Source organism: Xyrauchen texanus, chromosome 42 (assembly GCF_025860055.1).
Source record: "Xyrauchen texanus isolate HMW12.3.18 chromosome 42, RBS_HiC_50CHRs, whole genome shotgun sequence".
NCBI classification, from domain to species: domain Eukaryota; kingdom Metazoa; phylum Chordata; class Actinopteri; order Cypriniformes; family Catostomidae; genus Xyrauchen; species Xyrauchen texanus.
The window spans coordinates 20,071,505-20,091,281 of NC_068317.1; the positions used below are offsets into that span (position 1 = coordinate 20,071,505).

Here is a 19,777-nt window from a genome sequence, read left to right on the forward strand (position 1 = left end):
GAGTCATTGGAGAAAGCCGTCATCTGACTTTTCTGTATGACCTCTCTCTCTCTCTCTCTCTCTCTCTCTCTCTCTCTCTCTCTCTCTCTCTCTCTCTCTCTCTCTCTGCCATTTTTGTGAACAAATTTGTGAACATTTTCAGTGTGCTGTGGATCATCCACAACCACTGGGATTCAAACAGATTAAACTTTGCAAATCTGTTTCTGTTTATAGCTTGATAAAGTGATACTGCTATTCGCTTACACATCCAGAAATGTTTTTTCTTTCAATATAAGTTATATATTTCAAGTGACATGGCTTCATTTAACACATTTCAAGCAGTAAAGTGGGAGAGTAGGGGTAAAACCTTTTTTTTCTTTTTTTTTCAGAAAAGATTTAGTCTAAAGCTTTGACATTTCACCTCAAACATCTATGACATGTTAGTTGCCGTTATCTGTGTAAACTACATTTATAAAACAATCAAGTCTGATAGAATTCAACTGTACACAATTAAATTAATAAAATAAATGTTATACCCATAACACCCAGACAACAACTGTAAGAGAGGTACATTATGTGATAAAAGTAGCAATAATTCATAAAGCACTTTAATGACAATTTGCAGTGTGGTAATAATGTGCGTATAGCCACTGTTAGTCAATAAACATATTTATGAAGATGTGCACAACACCATATTAAGCAGCAGACTTTATTTACAAGCAGTCATGTACAAAGCAGGTTAATGTGGAAAATACATTATTTTTAAATTATCATTTAAAAGACAGTTTTTAAAGTCAAAAGTGAATTGGTTGCTCCCATGAGCCAATTATCCAATAGCATTTTGAAACTCAATTGTCAAATGGAGAAAGAAAAGCAACTGGCAAATAGGAAAAAAATCCAAAGTAAAATGAAAAAGAAAGCCATTGGCACATGAATGAAGAAAAGCAATTGCCAAATGCTATTTTAATACGCAATTTAAAAGGTGCATTTAAAAATGACTTATTAATGTGCTATTTTATAGTTAAATTTAATTGCATTTTTAACATGAATTAAATACACAATTTATTAATGCACAATTTAATTATTAATTATAATTAGATTTTTAAACATGAATTCAATAAACACATTTAAATGGGTCTATTTATTTGTCCATTTATAAATTGGTTTATTCATCAAGGTTTTTTTCAAACTCATAGATTGGTCATTTATTTAATTCATTCTTTTTATTCGACACTCATGGGTTTACATAATACCTCTAAAGTCCTGTTTGCTAGAGGGAAACATGCTGTTTAGCTTCATTTTCAGAGAATTTAGGGCTGATTTTAGAGTTTTTCTATTTCCCAAGCAGACCAATTTCTCCGAAGAGGTCTAATATCAAAGTAACTTCTCTGGTGAGTATGTGGGAGTTGCAGATGAGATTCTGTGCAGTAGCTCTAAGTTGTTTTGTTGTAAAGCTGCGTAACTGTCAATTGATTGACCGAAACCTCACACAGCCCCGAATGGGGTATACAACCAACAAACATGACAAATTATACTTAAACTTCTCTGCAAGAGCGAGTTTGTTGATTAACATCATTAGAAATTAGATGGGGATTTTGTCTTACCCTCATGGTGGTCCGAGAAGTGTCTAAAGTAATATGGACAAGGAATCACCACGTGTTCCCCAACTTTGGCTGCTGGCCAGCAAGCAATAATGTCCCACATCCCTTGGCAACCTGCCAAAATAATGTAGAACAAATATTTAATGCAACATCATCTTAGATTTAGTATAAGCAAAAAATAAAAAATAAAAAACCTTAAAGTTTGAGAGTAAATTAGATGTGCATTTCAAAATGAAAAAAAAACAGTGCTTGCAATGCAACAGTAGAATCGTGTTAAAGTTTTAGGTAAGCTTAGGTTTTAGGCTTTGATTCTGCATAAAAGAAATGCAGCATCAGAGCCATTGTCATGACTTTGCCATCTTTATGACACTCGGCATGCATCTTGTTTTCAGACGACTGGTCTTAAAAGAAAAAGTTCACCAAAATGAAAATTCATTGAAAATTCATTGAGCACATCATTTACTCATCCCCATGCCATCCCAGATATGTATGACTTTCTTTCTTCTGAAAAACACAAACAAAGATTTTTATAAGAATATCTCAGCTCTGTCCATTTTATGCAAGTAGCTTTCTCCATTTGACAGTAATGGTAACCAGAAATTTGAAGCTCCAAAAATCACATAAAGGCAGCATAAAAATGATCCATATAACTCCAGTGGTTAAATTCATGTCTTCATAAAATATATGATAGGAGTGGGTGAGAAACAGATCAATATTTAATTCCTTTTTTACTACAAATCTCCACTTTCACATTCTTCTTTTGTTTTTGGCAATTCATGTTTTTCATGCTACTGGACAGGGAGGATAATTTTGGTCAAAAAAGGACTTAAAAATGTAGCTATTTCTAAACCACATCGATCACATCATTCAGAAAACATGGGATTTCTCTACTGGAGTCGTGTGGATTACTTTTATGATGCCTTTATGTCCTTTTTAGAACATTAAAGTTTTGGTCACATTCACTTGCATTGAATGGACCTACAGAGCTGAGATATTCCTCTAAAAATCTTTGTTTGTGTTCAGCAAAAGAAAGAAAGTCATACACACCTGGGATGGCATGAGGATGAGTAAATGATATGATAATTTTCAGTATGCAAATAGATGTAAGAAAGAAGACCAATAGCAATTCAATATGAAAATATTACAGGGATGTCATCGTTGTCGGCTACATCAAATTTTGTAAGAATCGTACATTTTTTAATACATTTTAAAATTAAAAATAGATTACACATATACAGCTGGATTTTGTTCACAAAAATATATATATAATGGAGTCTGTACATTAAGTGGTTAAGGCTGAATTAGTTGCAAAAGTATAATACTTAGGGTAAGGGGTTTAGACCACACCCCAACCAAAATGTTTGAAATATATCCATACTGTACTGCCTTATAAGCAATGTAATAATACAGGCTACCAACATCCATGCCTTAGATTACTAGGACAACCAGTAAATGATTTATCACTGCATTTATTTTCTAAATCGAGTCAGAAAAAAAATGCTTAATAAAGATCATTACAGATAAATACATAACATTTAATTTGACAACACTAATTCCAGTGGAAATAATCTACAAATGTATCACTAGTTCAGTTAAAGCATTGGTGTTTTAATTAAATGCCTGTGTATTATAATTGACACTATTCATTTAATTTCTCTCTCGGGAGCCTTGAATTGCTCTGGGCTTATTTTTTAGAGATGACAGCAGTACTCTAAAACTCACACTTTCCACACACCTCAATTGGACACCTGAGAACACAATAAATCGAGACACGGCATCGGCTTATCGCTATACCCATAATATTTTTAATATTTACGATGCAACTCGTGTCCCCAGAATGCGTCAGTCTGATTCATGAGACAATCCGAGTCGGCCCTTGACTGTGAATATGGAGAACTGACAAATAGTTTATCTTATTTGTACTCTCCAAGCTACAGCGGAATGTTCCAGAGGTAAATGGCCTGTTTAAAAATCCACCTCATTTTGATACTTGGTCCTTAGGGTATATGGATGTGGAGGTGGGTAAGCACACCAATTCTGGATATGTACTGTATATTCAATCATCACAGCACTGCAGGTTAAATTGAAATCTGATGATTGTGTGTGTCCAGGGCCACTGCTGGCCAAATTGATGCCCTACGCAGAGTTCCAGGTGGATGGGTGATACGAGCGCGAAGCGATCATCTGTGTTATGCAACTGCTTTCGGGTCCTTGAATAACGTATAACGTGCAACTAAGGGCAGCTGGTGGACTTTCTGGTGCCCTCCTAAGGTAAGATGGTGCACCCCTAGGGAGTTGGTGCCCTATTCAGACTGCGTAGTCTGTTTATAGGGAGCAGCGGTACTGTGTGAGTCTATCTACTGGAAGCCTTCTAGGGTTAAACACACTGACAAGGGAACTAAAAAAGGTGCAAAAGGAGAAGCCATACTTTTTTTTCAATACATTTACTATATATAATTACATATGTACATTATTCAACTGTAACGATTCAAGGATGGTAAAGGAGGAAGCTGAGACCGGCTTGACAAACACGTAGACATTTATTTCTTAAACATAAAATAAAACTAATCCACGTGCTGCTTCCCCACAGACACGGCGAACACACACACAGCTCTGTGTGTCTCTCTTAAATACTCCCACCGCCCCCACTGGAACGCAAGACCAGTGTGGGACAAAGGTGGAACTCATTTACCACTTATCTTCCTGGCCTAGCTCTGCCCAGACAACGCTTGGCCCCACCCTGCTCGCCACATACCCCCATTGCCAAACTCAGGCCAGGGAATTCTCCAGGCTGTGACCTACTCCTACTCCTGGGAGTGGGGACAGGACGAGGGAGAGAATAGAGAGAGAGAAAAGAAAGCAGAGAGACAGGAGATAGAGACGGGTTTGCCGGCCCCGGACACGCTGTCGACTGGTCCTCAGCCACTCCTCAGCCCCCTGATGGACGGCAGTGAGTCCTCTGTCCACTGGTAGATGGCAGCGGTTCCTCCATCTTCTGACAGAAAGCAGCAGTTCCTCCAGATACCGGCGGACAGCGCAGCCTTCCTCCTTCCTGGTTTCGAAACCAATGTAACAAGGTTCTTAAGATGGGCAAGGAGGAGGTGGGAACCAGCTGAACGGTCAACGTAAAACTTCAATAACAAAATGAACTCAAACATAATATAAACTGCAAAACAAACAGATGCACACACACAGCTTTGTGTGTCTCCTCTCCTTAAATACTCCTGCCATCCCTCACTGGAATGCGAGACCGGCATTTGATTGCCGCCTGGTGTTCATGAAACCAATCTTACATCATTTTGTGGTGCTTATGGAGGCTCTCTCACCAAAAAATGGGAAAATCATGAGGTCACGTATAATGTTTGTACCACATCATGAACAGTGCTTGGCGGATTACTTGTGAATTGTAATCAGGTACTGATTACAAATTACATGACAAAAAAAATGCAATCAGTAACGTAATCTCTTAGATTAAATTTTTGCGGTAATCCAACATGATTACTTTTGGATTACTTTCAACCGAATTATGCATGGTTTACTGGTATGTGTGGTGCTCATGTCCACAAATTCAGATAAATGATTGCAAATGTAAAAATATGAAGGAAGTTTTCATATTTTCATGTTTTCCCCCATGATGCTGATAGAGGTCTAGGCCCTCCATCAATGACAGACTCAAATATGTTTAACAGGTTTGATGGACAAAACCCTTCCAAAGACATTGCAACATGGTTATATTACACACAGAGTGATAGATCAAATAATAATTGAGTTGGTAAAAAAAACACAAACACACACACACACACACACACACACACACACACAAACATGGCTCCAAATGCTTCTTTAGATTTGACGTAGAATCCTTCACATTTGGCAGGATATTAACTTTGGGAAGGCAGAGTTTACATTGCACAGTGATGTTTTTCTGTGTCTCCTTAAAAAATTGAATTATCTGCGGTAGACCACTCCATTTCAACTGACTGACTAGTAGCAGGTATCAGTCAGAGTACAATATACACAACCCTCCCACTCTCTTCCGAAAACACTCAAAGTCCTACTGAATGTATATCTGCGGTGTGCTGATTTAGAATGCAAAGGATTGAAAAAAATTTTAATATAATGATTAGGATGATCATTAAATTATTAACATTTTACTGCCATTGCCTTGTTAATATGTAATCATGTAATCTATAAAAATGTAACTGTAATCTGATTATATGTATTTTAAAATGTAATTTAATCTGATTATGCATACTTCATTTTGTAATGTGATTATGTAATCTAGATTAAATATAATCCATTACAGCCCAGCACTGATCATGAATAGAGTTTAACACCAATAGTGCATGATGCCAATTGACATCTGAAAGATGGTTGCCTGCACCACAATAAATCACCTACCAGTACCCCCATTAGTTACCTACAGATAGGTTGTGTGTAGAAAGCATTCTTTGGCCAAACATAAACCTATTTATTTGTAGATGTAGGATTCTGATCATCAGACCACCTTATTTCCAGATTAATTTTTCTTGCATCAGTTTATATGTCTCTTTGATTTGGCCTAAAGTTATCGAATGACACCCCTGTCATAAATTCCAGCTTTCTGAGCTCACGGTGTACAATCTGTGCTGAGACTTCCAATGCAATTCAATATCATTTTTAAGGGTGTATTTTTATGATATTTTGGCAAATGTCAGTCTATCTCTGTTGATGTCCTCTATCCTCAGAATTTATGAAAAAGCATTCTGATGAAATGTAAAACATTGCTACAAAGACCACTATACCTGGTCTCTATATTGTAATTTGAATACTGATCCCCAGTGTAGACTCAAATTTTCATGCTAACCATTATTATTAATCATTATTAGCATTCATAATCATTTCATAGCATTATTGATCATTTGTATTACATTATTAAACGTATGTCTTTATGTTTTGTTGTGCATGTCTAAAACCTGGTGCAAGTCAAGGTTGCATATGTAAGATTTCTATAGGTTGCATATGTGCTTTTACATCATGTGTCTGTATGCATTCCTACATCCATGTGTAAGCCTTATATGGGTTGTCTGTGTAAGCTTTATATATGTTGTAGATAAGTTGAATGTGTTGTTTTCCATTATGAGTGGAGGGGAAGTTATTTTAAACTGCTATGTTATGCTTAAATACATCCTGAATATGTACTCATTCAGAGAAAGACTGCTCTTCAGAGAAAGATGAGAAAGACCAAGCAAGACTGAGAAAGATGAGGAAGGAGAAAAGAGAAAGATAGGAAAAGCAGGGAAACCACAGCATAACATCAATATAATTGAGATTTGCATTTCTCTCCTATGTCTGTCAACAAAAATAATGAATACATTTGTTATTACTTGGGAAGTAACTGGTGTTTGGCTCCAATATATCAAAACGGGGAAACATAAATGCAAAGTCTTCACCAGCATGGGATGCTGATGTGCAGGTGTCTCCACCAGGCTGCTTAATTAGCTTAACCAGCAAGACTACCTTTCTAAACCACATTCACTTGCAGAATTTAAGCTGATTGATCAATGTTACCAGGTAAGATTTTTCTGGTAAACAGCAAGGTTGTACTGGACCAGTACTGACCAGCATAAAAAAACATGAATGCATTTTTTCTACATTACACAAATAAATTCAGTAGCAGGGTTTCATTTCAACTATTTTATGTGCATTATGAAATTGTGCATAAGAAATTGAAATAATTGAAAATACTTGATATGCGAATAAACTCAAAATATTCGCTAGGCTGAAGTGGATTTGGAATGGAGTTTCACATTATTTAAAATGGGCATTAAGGTGATGGAAACAGTAATGTTTTGCAAAACAATGTCACGTTTTGACCATTTGTGCATGAGTTATGAGTGTGTGTTTCGAGCACAGGTGCTCTCTATGAGGCTTTAACTTCAAACAGTTGCATGACATTCTTGTGGGCATAACAGCCCCTTTCATTCATACCACTTTCTCCATGATGGGGTCTGATTTTTACAGCTGCCTTCCACTTAAAGAATTCTTTCATGTCTGATTGCCAAAGCACGTTTAAGACCTGAAGAATGAGTCAGCCAAGTATAACCTTCTTCATACCTCAAAGGAGCTTCCGAATGATCCTTCATTACCATGCACAGTGCACTGGTCCTTAGAACCACTGCTGAAAATCTAAAATAATCAGCATGGCTGTTGAATCTTAGTGTTTTGTCAGAATTCTTGAGGACCTATCAAAATATGTCAGATGCATTTTCATTGATGAATATGTTGATAATCAGTATTAGACAACAGTCAGTCTTTTTTTATTGTTCCATGTAACTGCTGTATTATATTGTAAGATCATTACCAAAACACATTTTGCTCTACACAAACAAATTCGAGTTTTATGTAAATACATCTGCCAAAGGCTTTGTTTATGGTGCTGTTATAGCACTGACATAATGTCTCTGTGATATGCAGCTATTTCTGCTTTTCCCCATCCATGCAAAATTGTTTGTTGACTGAGAAAATAGCAAGGAGTAAAGTTATTTTGTGTGAAAATCACCTGATGTGAAGTTTCTTGCTGTTTTATTCTCACATCTCTCTCTTGCCAGCACAATCTCGTTTACCACATCACACACCTGAACAGCACCAACCTGTTAAAAGAGAAAGAGAGAGAGAGAGAGAGAGAGAGAGAGAGAGAGAGAGAGTCAGTTTTTCAGCTTCAGCTCAGCCTTCAAAGCATCCATTTTTTTCATCTCAGTGATTTACCAAGATATTATTCTCAGTAATATATGGTTTATTAATTTAAGGTGTCAGCTTTTATCTTGCATATCATTTAATATGCATGTTTATGGATTGGAACCTAGCCTCAAGGGGGCTCATTTTGGCTAAATATTTTAGCAAATATCTACTGAGAATTACATCGTGCAGTGCTTCAAAAATCCATAAACTCAAACACTACATATCGAATTTTGGTAACAATTTACATTAAGGTTCAGTTTGTTCACATTAGTTAACAAAATTAGTTAACATGAACTAACAATGAACAATAGTTTAACAGCATTTATTCATATTTTTTCATGTTAATTAAAACATATTTTAACATATGTTACTAAAACATTTTTAAAATCAAAAGTTGTATTTGTTAACATTAGTTAATGCACTAAATAACATATACAGTACTAACAATGAACAACTGCATTTTCATTAACTAATATCAAAGGGATACTTCACCCAAAAATGAAAATTCTCTCATCATTATGCTTTCCCAGAAGTGTATGACTTTCTTTCATCTGCTGAACTCAAATGAAGATTTTTAGAATAATTTCTCAGTTCATTTGGTCCATTAAATGCAAGTGAATGGGTGCCAAAATTTTGAAGATGTTTCTCACCCACACCTATCATATAACTTCTGAAAATATGGATTAAAACACTGGAGTCATATGAATTACTTTATGCTGCCTTTATGTGCTTTTTGGAGCATACATTTTGGCACCCATTCACTTGCATTGTATGGACCTAGAGAGCTGAAATATTCTTCTAAAAATCATTATTTGTGTTCTAAATAAGAAAGAAAATCAAACACATCTGGGATGGCATGAGGATGAGTACATTACGTGAGAATTATAATTTTTGGGTGAACTATCCCTTTTACAGATATTAATAAATGCTGAAAAAAAAATACATTGTTAATTGTTTGTTCAAGATACCTAATGCATTAACTAATGTTAACAAATTGAACCTTTTTGTAATTGTTACCCATTTTTGCCTTACACACTAATAGTTAATGAAATCTAAATGAAGACATATTGAAATAAAAACTAACATGCTTTGAAAAATGTATCTAAACTAAAATACATTTTCAAGACTGCAAAACTAAATACAATCAAATATAATGTCCATAAATTAATTATAGTTTTAATTTTTGATACTCAGTGTACTATAAAAACCTTTATTAACCCACCTTCATTATTAAAGCTGAAGTGAAACCAACTTTTTTATTTTAAAATATATTCTCCTATCCCAGCTTATTATGCAGAGACAACTATTGGCAAACCATTCATAGACTGATTTCCTCAAAAACTGTAAAAACTGTGTCTTAATAGCCTAATAAAACTGCTCCGTCTGAGAGGCCCATCCAGTTTTGAGTTTAGGGTGGAACCATCTGTTTGTTTGATCAATGGCAGAAATGTAACACTAGCAAACATTTTAAAAATAATAGGGATGTCCCGGTACCGATACTGGTATCGTACTAATGCACGTGTATTTGTGCTTGTAAAAATGCTCATATACCAAATACTGATACAATATGATGTACAAATGTCATTATGTAAACATACAGCACACAAATTAATATCACGTTATGTCCTTGTGTGATTATTAAACAGCAAAGGCTTTGATTTAATGAGGTAAATATATAATTTGCATGAGCTGCACACATCAAATTTGAGTGCTTGTTAATGTGTGGAGCCGGTGTTTTGCCTCATACCTTTTAGAGCTCCTTCAAACAACATCATGAGTATTGCACACACTATTTAAATCAGATGCTTGAGCAGAGTGCTAATTCACATTTTAGCAGGACTACATATTTATTTGATTAAACAGCAGCCTTTTGTGGTATAATAATCACATTATGTCACATAGCAACCTTCAGAAGTGAGAAGCCACTGTCATGCAAAGGGCTCTGAAAATTAAAGCTCCGTTTAAGTGAAAAACAAAAAAGTAAGATGTAATCACTACTACTGAATATGCATTATTACTGTATAGTTATAGAATATTCACTGTAATACTACTACTACTAAAAATAATAATAGTAATAATAAATCTATAGTAATTATATTATATTTAGAAAAATCTCACATCTGTGATGCCTTGTTATGCAACACTTTATTTAAAAACAAAACAAAAACAAAAACACCAATGTTGTTTTTGGACTGTGGTATGATATTCTTTATAAAAGCACTTCATTTGAGTAAAAAAAAAAATCGATAATTCTGTTTAAAATGAATTGTTCAATAATCATTTTATTAAAGTTTTAATAAATTAATTGATCTAGACACCATATTGATATATTGATATGGAATTCAGAAAACAAAACGTAGTATAATATAAGAGTAGCGAAAATGAAGTATCAGTCCTCAGGATACCTAAATATAGTCAAAAACTAAACTAAAACTAAAAGAAAACACTGAAAAAGTAACAGTCACAGAGTAAAAACTAAACTGAACAGAAAGGACCAATTTTATATAAAACAAAATAATAAATTAAATACATTAAAACTAAATAAAAACAATAATAATAACACTGCTGTGTGCAGTACTGTTTACTATTCTTATTAAATGGCATACCAACATCTGCCTGTGCGCAAGTGGCACACAGACAAAGAGTGCAATTGGAGTATGGAGATGATATGATCCCTGAAAGGCAGAGAAGAGTGTGGGGCCAGTGAGTAATCTTCAGATTGCTCACTGATGTCCACTGCTGATGACAAATTCATGCTGACAGTCAGTGGCAGACAGCCTGCAGGTCAATAAGAACGTAAAATTCCAATGAAAAGATTGAGAAGGTCCATGAAGATATGGTGCTGAGGAAGAGAGGTATAATGAAAAGGGCAGACTTAATCCCTCTTGTGTTGATTTATCTGTCTGTATTTGTGTGTGTTTTTGCGCCCGTCTTTCTCTCTGAGTGTGCATCTACGTTGCAGGCATGTTGGCCTGCATTCGTCTGCACGTGTGTGTGTGTGTCTGAGCTAGGTGTGTACAGGTGTGCCAGAGCATTTAAATGAGAAGTAGAGAGCAAGAGAGAAAGTGTTATAGAAAAGTCCTTCTACAAGTTTTTTATTGTGTGGAAAACAAGACCACCAAAGATGACCGCAGCACTGTTTCAAGGCCCTGCATACTCACAGAGAAGTTATTCTTCGATCTTTGATCAGAGCCAAAAAAAAGTATTGTACTGTTTGTGAACATTCAGACACTGGACACAATGCTGGAGGAAGCGCATAGAGGACCATTTAAATGTGAGGAAGCATAAGACTACATGTAAAAAACTACACATGTAATGTGACATTCAAATGTGTTATTAATGACTTCATGTCTCATGTAGAATTCACACAAGATCAGTAAAAGAAGACCTTCTAACTACTCAATGATAATTGAAAGTAACATATCTGCAGTAGATAATGTTTGATTGTCATGTTTACCTTTTGCATAAATGGTGCTAATGTGCTAACATGCTATTCGCGGCCATAATATGGACCGGTCTCACTTTGTTGTTGTAATTTATGATGACACTGATACTACTGCAAAGATGGGTGTATAAAAGAGTGTTAATGGTAAGAAAACATGCAGTACCTAATAGTGCCCGACCGATATTATCGGCCGATATTAGCATTTCACAGATTTATCAGTTTCGGCGAATATGTTTTCCGATATGCGCAGATATGAAAACTTTTTTTTTTCAGTAAAAAATATGCAGAAAACAATGCTTACGGGGGATTTAGAATTGGTGTCATAACGTAGTTTGTCCAGCAGAGCACGCTCCAACTCCATTGTTTACAGAGCTGAACTGGTTCTGGTTCTGCAGACAGTATGGAATTCAGTGGTGTCTTCATGGTAAATTGCTAACTAGTTTGTTAAATACATACTGAAAAGTTCATAAACAATAACCCGATAATTTTCCCTTTTTAATATAACTAACATAACATTAACCCTTTCCCTGACAACCATGTCACTCATGTTTATCACATCTGCTACATTTACTTTGTTAGCCAGCTATAGTTTGTCAGTGCAGTCAGTAACGTGGCAGATGGAAAGATAAGCATCAGAGCATAATTTTGCAGCTCATCATACAACGGTGTGGTGGTGGGTTTTGCTGTTGAGTGTTGATTTCAAACTATGCTGTTATCTAGTTGGTGAACAGCCGTCTTTTTCTCTCTGTGACAATGAGCTTATAGTTAACTAGCTAACCACAAAGCTACTTTCATACCTTGTCAGCTGAGTGGAAGCTAATATGTAAACATGTATTCACCAAACCGTTTTGTTCAGGATTCGCAGTTTGGTACCCCCTTCAACCGAACAATTCCAGTCGTTGCATTTACAAAATGTAATATTTAAAAGTCTGGTTTTCCACCGTTGACAGTTTCCCTGAACTTGTATACCAGAATTCAGTGTAACACCGCAGCCGCTGTATATCTCTTGGCTTGGCAGGTGTAAATGCTTCTTGTTTTACAACCTGCCCCTAATTGACTGGCAGTATTAAAATAGTCAGTATTTGACTGATACTAAACAGTACTGGTGTTTATTTAGCTAATTATTTTATTTGCATTCATTCTTTATTTAAATGGTCAGCCACTGACTGATACTAAACATATAGTACTAATTTTAATTTAGCTATATTTTAATTTATTATTTATTTAAATGGTCAGCAACTGACTGATACTGAACATACAGTACTGATGTTTATTTAGCTATTTATTGTATTTTTAATTATTCTTTATTTTCTCAGCGTTCATTTCTAGAATTGGTTGACAATATATAATAATAATGTTAAATATTCTTTGATAAAAATATATGTTTAAGAAAGCAGACTTCTGAGTACCTTTGCATAATCATATCGGTACAAAATCGGTGCACAATCTACATAGAAAAGGCCTGTTTTCATTCCAGCTCAAAAATTAACTATATCGGCCACCATATTGATAATCTGTGAATTTTCCCCCTCTAAAATCGGTATCATATAGGTCTAAAAAATCCCACATCGGTCGGGCTCTAGTACATAATGTGTAATTTGTCATGTTTACCTATTGCATTCATGGCGCTAATGCACTATACATGGCCATAAAATACACTGGTTACATGCTTTTTTTTTTTTACATTTATGATGACATTGATACTGCTGCAAAGATGGGTGTTAATGGTCAGAATACAGAAAAAAGAATGATGAGAAGAGTCTTTCGGCTGCAGATGGCACATGTGTTAAGGAGTTTATCAAACAACAGCATGAATGGGTAATTAGAGAAATTTGAGTAGATTTGATTCCACTAGAAAAAAAGACATTTGCATGACATGTTCTTGGAAAATGTCTCTACGCAAACTATCATACAGATCTATATAAGTTTGCACCAGCTCGCTAATAACTCTGCATGCTGGTGTGTTCATGCTTAATGATTTTAACTGAATGACAATTATCTGTCAGCCACAAAGTAGGTGGAGCTCCAGGTCACACCTACTGATCCAGTGTTTAGCAGCCAGTAAAGCCTGATTTATTCTATAAAAGAAGCCAAACTTTTTTCTCTTGAATGAACTAAAGCACCCAAAGCAAACAAAGCCGCGGTTTATACTAAACACGGAGTCATTTTAAAATTATTTTGTTGATGGTGACATCACTTTGTTTAACGTACTGTTCCAGCCATGGAAGTAATGCCTTATTCACGCTAGCACTATCTTTGATTTTTAATGACATCGAGGAGGGATAAACTTACCATTTCTTCAATGGCACAAACTGAATTAAGCTGTATAAAGCTCCTAAATCACATCTGATTTTCCACAACTCATGTTGTCTGGAGTTCTTATACTGAATGTTCTCAGACAGATATTTTCTAAATTTCTTTGTCAGCGGAACAATCCAAAAACACTTTAAATTGCAGAACAGCCCATTAAAGTGACTGTAAGTCTATAAGAAAAAAAAACACAACCCAAGTTGTCCAGCACACAAGAGCATTTAATTAACACTTCAAAGAAGATAATAATAATGATAAGCACACAGTTTAATGTGGAGTGGTTACTGTGTTAGGTGCGTTGAAATAGTGATTGTGCCGATTGATGCGCTTAAAGAGTTTTTCTCTCCAGCGCATGACTGCAAATTGTTTTAGCAAACTTTGTTTTTAGCAAATGCGAGTCTCCATTAAACTTCACTGAGCAAGAGAGTCAATCAAATCAATCACAATGAAGAAAGGGAAAGCAATCATTTTGATTAATCTCGTGCAACATCACACCGTGCTTTCAGTTTCAAAGTAATCAATTGTGTAGCTTTCATTGATGTCACGCTGTTGTTTCAGAGGTCAAAGTGTGCAGTTTAAAGTTTTTTAGGTTGTTTCTCCTTATGTAACCACATGTAATACAGTGAACACCGGGATGAGACTTTTCAGTGCGAGAGTGAATCTGCACTGCGTTTACAGTTGACTGTACTGTATTAAACTGTATATAATGCTGAATATAATGTATAATAATACTAAGTGTCCTGATATTTGATCGTCCTGATAATGCCAAATGTAATGTCTGATTCCACCAGTAAATATATACCATGGCAAACATTATTTTACTGGATAAACATACACATATTTTTTGAAAAGTATAGTTCAGAAAAATGTAATCAGCGACAATACTATTTTAAAACCTACAATATTCATTTAAAATACTTAAAATGTATGTTATCACTGACAGTGTACAAGCATATGTACATTTGAAGTCAGAAGGTTATATACACTTAGGTTGAATTCATTAAAACCTCAGAAAAATCAAGACCTCAGAAAAAAATTGAGGACCCCACTAGTTTGGTTCATCCTTGGGAGCAATTTCCAAACGCCTGAAGGTACCATGTTCATCTGTACAAACAGGGGCGATTCTAGGGTCAGAGCTTTAGGGGTGCTGAGCACCCAATGAGCCCCACTGCCACCACCCACCCTCTTTTCACACAAAAACAAAAAATATGTCTATTGAAAAATAACTTTATCATTTTAACATTGGTTCAACTAACTCCAAAATCCAGATTTTTTTCTTCTTTTTTTTTTTTTTTTAGACCTTTTCAGAGCACCAGCTTAATTGTGAGAGTTCACACAGACAGCCCCCTGTAACAAACACAAAACCTTCTTTCTGACCGTTAACTCCATGTGCCTCCTTTGTATCAACAGTCATCAGATTGGTTAGATTAGATTCAAATTTATTGTCATTGAACAAAGTAACAGGAACTTGAAAATGTAATTCATCTTCTGTAAATTATTTACAAAAAATGGTTCTTGAAAGGCTCTTTTTTGTGTGTGCCAAACTGAGTATGAGGGTATTGAGACAGCTTTAACTGTTTAGGACCAGTGTCCTTATCCCCTAAGTCTGAACAGCTCTCTTCTGTCTCTGCTGCTTTGGCTTGGAGGTCTCTATGTTGCACTCCCTCTGTCTCTTCATTTCTTTCGCTAGTCAATTCCCTCTCATCCCTTATGGACTCTCCCTGTTGTTTTCCTCCTCCTTTATTATGAAAAAATGTGGGGTAAAATAATGTTACAAAAAGTAAATGTAATATAGGCTACTTAATGCCAATAAGTTAGTATAGGAGTATGAGTAGTTACTGTTTTGCTTGCCACTATTCACTATATGTCAATTTATTGTTGTTGTTTCCTCACCTGGTTCTTCTTGCATGCTCTCCCTTTCCCTTTCTCCTTCTCCATCTCCCTCTCTTTCCCTTGGCACTGACAATCATACACAAATATATTGTAGGCAGGAGAGTTGAGGTCAGTTTGTCATGTCACAAAAATGTTATGAGACCATTTACAGATTCTAAGGATATGATCAAAAGGCACACAGAGGCGTGCCATTTTAAATGTCTTTATTATTATTATTATTATTATTATTATTGGGCTTAGAAACTTTTTTAAATCACAAATTCCTTTCACAAGAGAAGCTGTATTCTCCATTGTAGGTTTGAAATAAATAAAAAAAATGAAGCAATTTGGGTAAAAGTAAAAGGACTATTTCAATGTCTGTTGTAAGTGCCACACTTCCTTCCACCAGTTGGTGGCGCTATGACCGTTACCCACAATAGCCACATCAATGTGATCAGCCTGCAAGGACAATCGTTTGATTCAATGTTTTTATGTAAATCACACCATGCATGCAGAAGATATGAGACATTTCCTTATTCCAATTTTTTGACATTATTTTATTGTGTCACCATGGCAACACCATTCGATATATGGTATATATGATAATTTAAAATATATATATAAAAAAAGATGTGGCCATATTTGGTACCTGAAACATGAAATCCCTGGGAGGAGTATTTCGAATTCATGCATTTTTCAAACAATACAAAATGGCAAACTTCCTGTGGGCAAAGCTTATGAGATCTATTTGTGTACAAAGTTTGGTGACTGTAGCTCAAAGGGAATGTGCTACAGAGCCCCCCGAACATGCTCATGTTCTAGGTGGTGCTAGAGAGCCCCCCCTTGCAACTTTGCCAAACCCTAATGGCCAGTGACTCTGATGTGTGTGTAAACTTTCAAGAGTTTTCACGCATTTTATGTACCCTAAAAGTACTGAAAACCTTGAAAAGCGGAATAATAATAAGCAGAAGAATCTTTAGAAGAACAATAGGTCCTCACACTTTCTGTGCTTGAGCCCTAATAATAATAATCTTTAGAAGAACAATAGGGCTCCTCACTTTCAGTGCTTGGGTCCTAATAATAATCAAAATAAATTCAAACTTAATTTTTCATGATTCAGGCTTTGTTAAAAGTTTTGTGAGAGTAGAGAATCATGAAAATCAAAAAAAATCCTCATGCCCTTTATCATTTCTGTTTTAAAAAAATATATATTTTAATAAAATACAGGAAATAAAATGTATTTTTATATTTATATATTAATCAAAGGAATAATCAAAGATTAATCGATTATCAAAAGAATCGTTAGTTGCAGCCCTAAAGTCTATCTATCACTGCCCTGATGTCATTCACATTAAAAATCAAAGATGGTGCTAGCATGAATAAGGTCTATAATGCAGGTCTTTATCTCCGTTGATCACTGCTTTTAGGATTGTATTGCTTCTTTGCTTTATATAACTTTTCACAGAGCCCCTTCCACTTTTGGCGACAAGTTAACTGATCTGACTTCATAAAAACTGCAATCATACTCCATGCATTTGTTTTGGCCACGCCGTTTTTGTGGAGTTGCAAATCATAAACGTGTGTTGTGAATCATAAAAATTCTGCACAATCTCTGAGAGATGGGCTCAAATGTTATCAATTTTAACAACAGTAACCTATGTCACAACTCGTTGCTCATATCTAATCTGTGATTAGATTTAACCAATCATCAACACTTATTTGAGAATTTCAGAGATGGCACGAACAGGAGATTACCACCAAACAAACACACTGGCATAACAAAAACATCACTGTATTTTGTCATCATTTGTAGGCAAACTAAGCGAAGCCTGTTTACCCAGTAAGTAAACATTAGCCATAAGAATTTACCAGAAAGTTCTCACACGCAAGCTGTTCTGAACCACTGCAACAAACTCAGAAACACCTTCGTTTTGGCCAGATTTTAGTTCTAAATGATGTCACACCAGTTCGTTCTTTGATTTCAAGTAAAGTATGCCGGGGCCTAAAGACTGCAGAGTTTAAGACTGATGAGCTAAGATTTCTTTGCTATGTTGATGTATTTTCTATTGAAATATCAAGTTGGGTCGGAACATTTTGAAGGACTTTCTCTTTTTTTAATAGCTAATAAGCCTTTAGTTTATGTCACTGACTGGCAACTAACCATAACCCAAAACTACAGTTTAAAAACTGTAAACTACCCTAAACTACCATAAATGAAAGGAATTAAGGCACTTTCAAAATGAATAAATTCCAGCCACTTACTTCACAACCAATTAATGTTTGGGAAAGGAAATTAAATAAGAACATAATCACGACCTAAGACACACTTAAGCGTGATCTGCTACTTGCTATTGCTAGTTGAAGGCAGGCTGTATTACAAATTTAGGGGGCAACAATGTTCACATTCTACAGAGAAGCTCACATTCTAACAGCAATATTCATCAATATTTCTGCTTCCATTTTGCTGGAAGATAAATATTTTAAATTGCATGTGCTAACAGTAAGGTTTTTTTTCCAGCTTTTAAGAGTCCAAAAGCTTAGATGCCCTAAACTCTATGGACTAAAAGCCACAAAAGCCAAAAATCTTGATTTCATGAAGTCTGTAAGATTGAACTGAATTTGACTGACCGTGCGATAAACAGCTGAAGAGTCTCAAGTACAGTACACTAATTGAACACTGCTGTTTCAAAGTACCTATAAAAAAGCCCTGTAGTGAGGTTTACCAACATCTAAATCAGGGGTTCTCAATGGGGGTGGTACCTCCCCCCAGGGGGCATTCAAAGGATACCAGGGGGTGCTGAGAGCAAATTGGTAGAGAGGAGAGCGTTAGGTTACAAATGGGGGCGTTTATCAGTCATAATAATTAAATCTATCATCAAGTTTCGCTTTGCATTAAAACATTTATCTAGACTTGAAGTATATCAGTTGGTTCTTAATTATAGGGTTGGTACGTATTTGTGATTTGCAACGTATCTGATGTATCTGGTTTAGCAGCATCAAATACACAGGCAGCGGCACAACCTCAGCTAATGCACCTGTATGGCTCTGTAGATGGATATGACTCAATGGACAGAGCAGCACGAGCACACAGCTCTTAAAGTTTGAGCTCTTAAACTCACAGCTTTGCGAGAATCAGTGAGAAGCAAGGCGCGAGATGCGGAAACCATTTGAATTTGGCACAGAATTCCACATCACCCTTGAATATACTTTAGTAACACTAACTAATATCATTTCACTAATTAAGTTCTATTACAATTGTCATAGGCTACATTTCTGTTACAATTTATAAATATTAATATTTTGTATTTATTGTTTCACATGCATTTAGAGTAGTCTACTGTTTATAATTACAAAAATGACATAGCTTGTTTTATAGAATCATGTTACATCTAACCATGATAGTGAAGATGATCCATGCAATTGTAACCAGGTTGAAATTATACCTTTACTTTTAGGGTTGAAATATCACCAAATCCTGATGAACATTGTTTTATAGATGTTTAAGATGTGTTTTATTGCTTATATGCATGCCTAGATGTTGTTTCCAGGTTATGTTGTTAATACCTGTACTGTCACTTTAAGAGGTCGTCATTAATGTGCTTCTCTCAGTCTGCGCCACCTTAGCTGAGAGGAGGTAATGTATTATTTTGCGTGTCAGTTTAAAACATTTATTTTAGTTTTGGACGATGTAAACTTTGTTTTATACATATTTAAATGTTAGTTTTTAAGTTGTGAACATGCAGTTAATGTGTTTATAGAATATAAACCTTGTAAACAGACTTTTTGCAAGCTTTAAAGTATACATGTTTCCACGTGCTAGTCTACAGGGTTTTCTGTATGTTTGTCTACT

General features: G+C 35.4%; 1 protein-coding gene across 1 annotated transcript in view; it reads right to left on the bottom strand.

Annotated features, from left to right (window-relative positions):
• LOC127635220 (vasoactive intestinal polypeptide receptor-like) overlaps positions 1-19,777 on the bottom strand; it is a 116,262-nt gene that overhangs the window by 65,307 nt on the left and 31,178 nt on the right. The window contains exons 2-3 of the mRNA XM_052115103.1: positions 8,122-8,212; positions 1,584-1,694 (exon numbers count right to left, since the gene is read on the bottom strand). Coding sequence (XP_051971063.1) covers positions 1,584-1,694; positions 8,122-8,212 — 202 coding nt within the window. The remainder of the gene's footprint in view (positions 1-1,583; positions 1,695-8,121; positions 8,213-19,777) is intronic.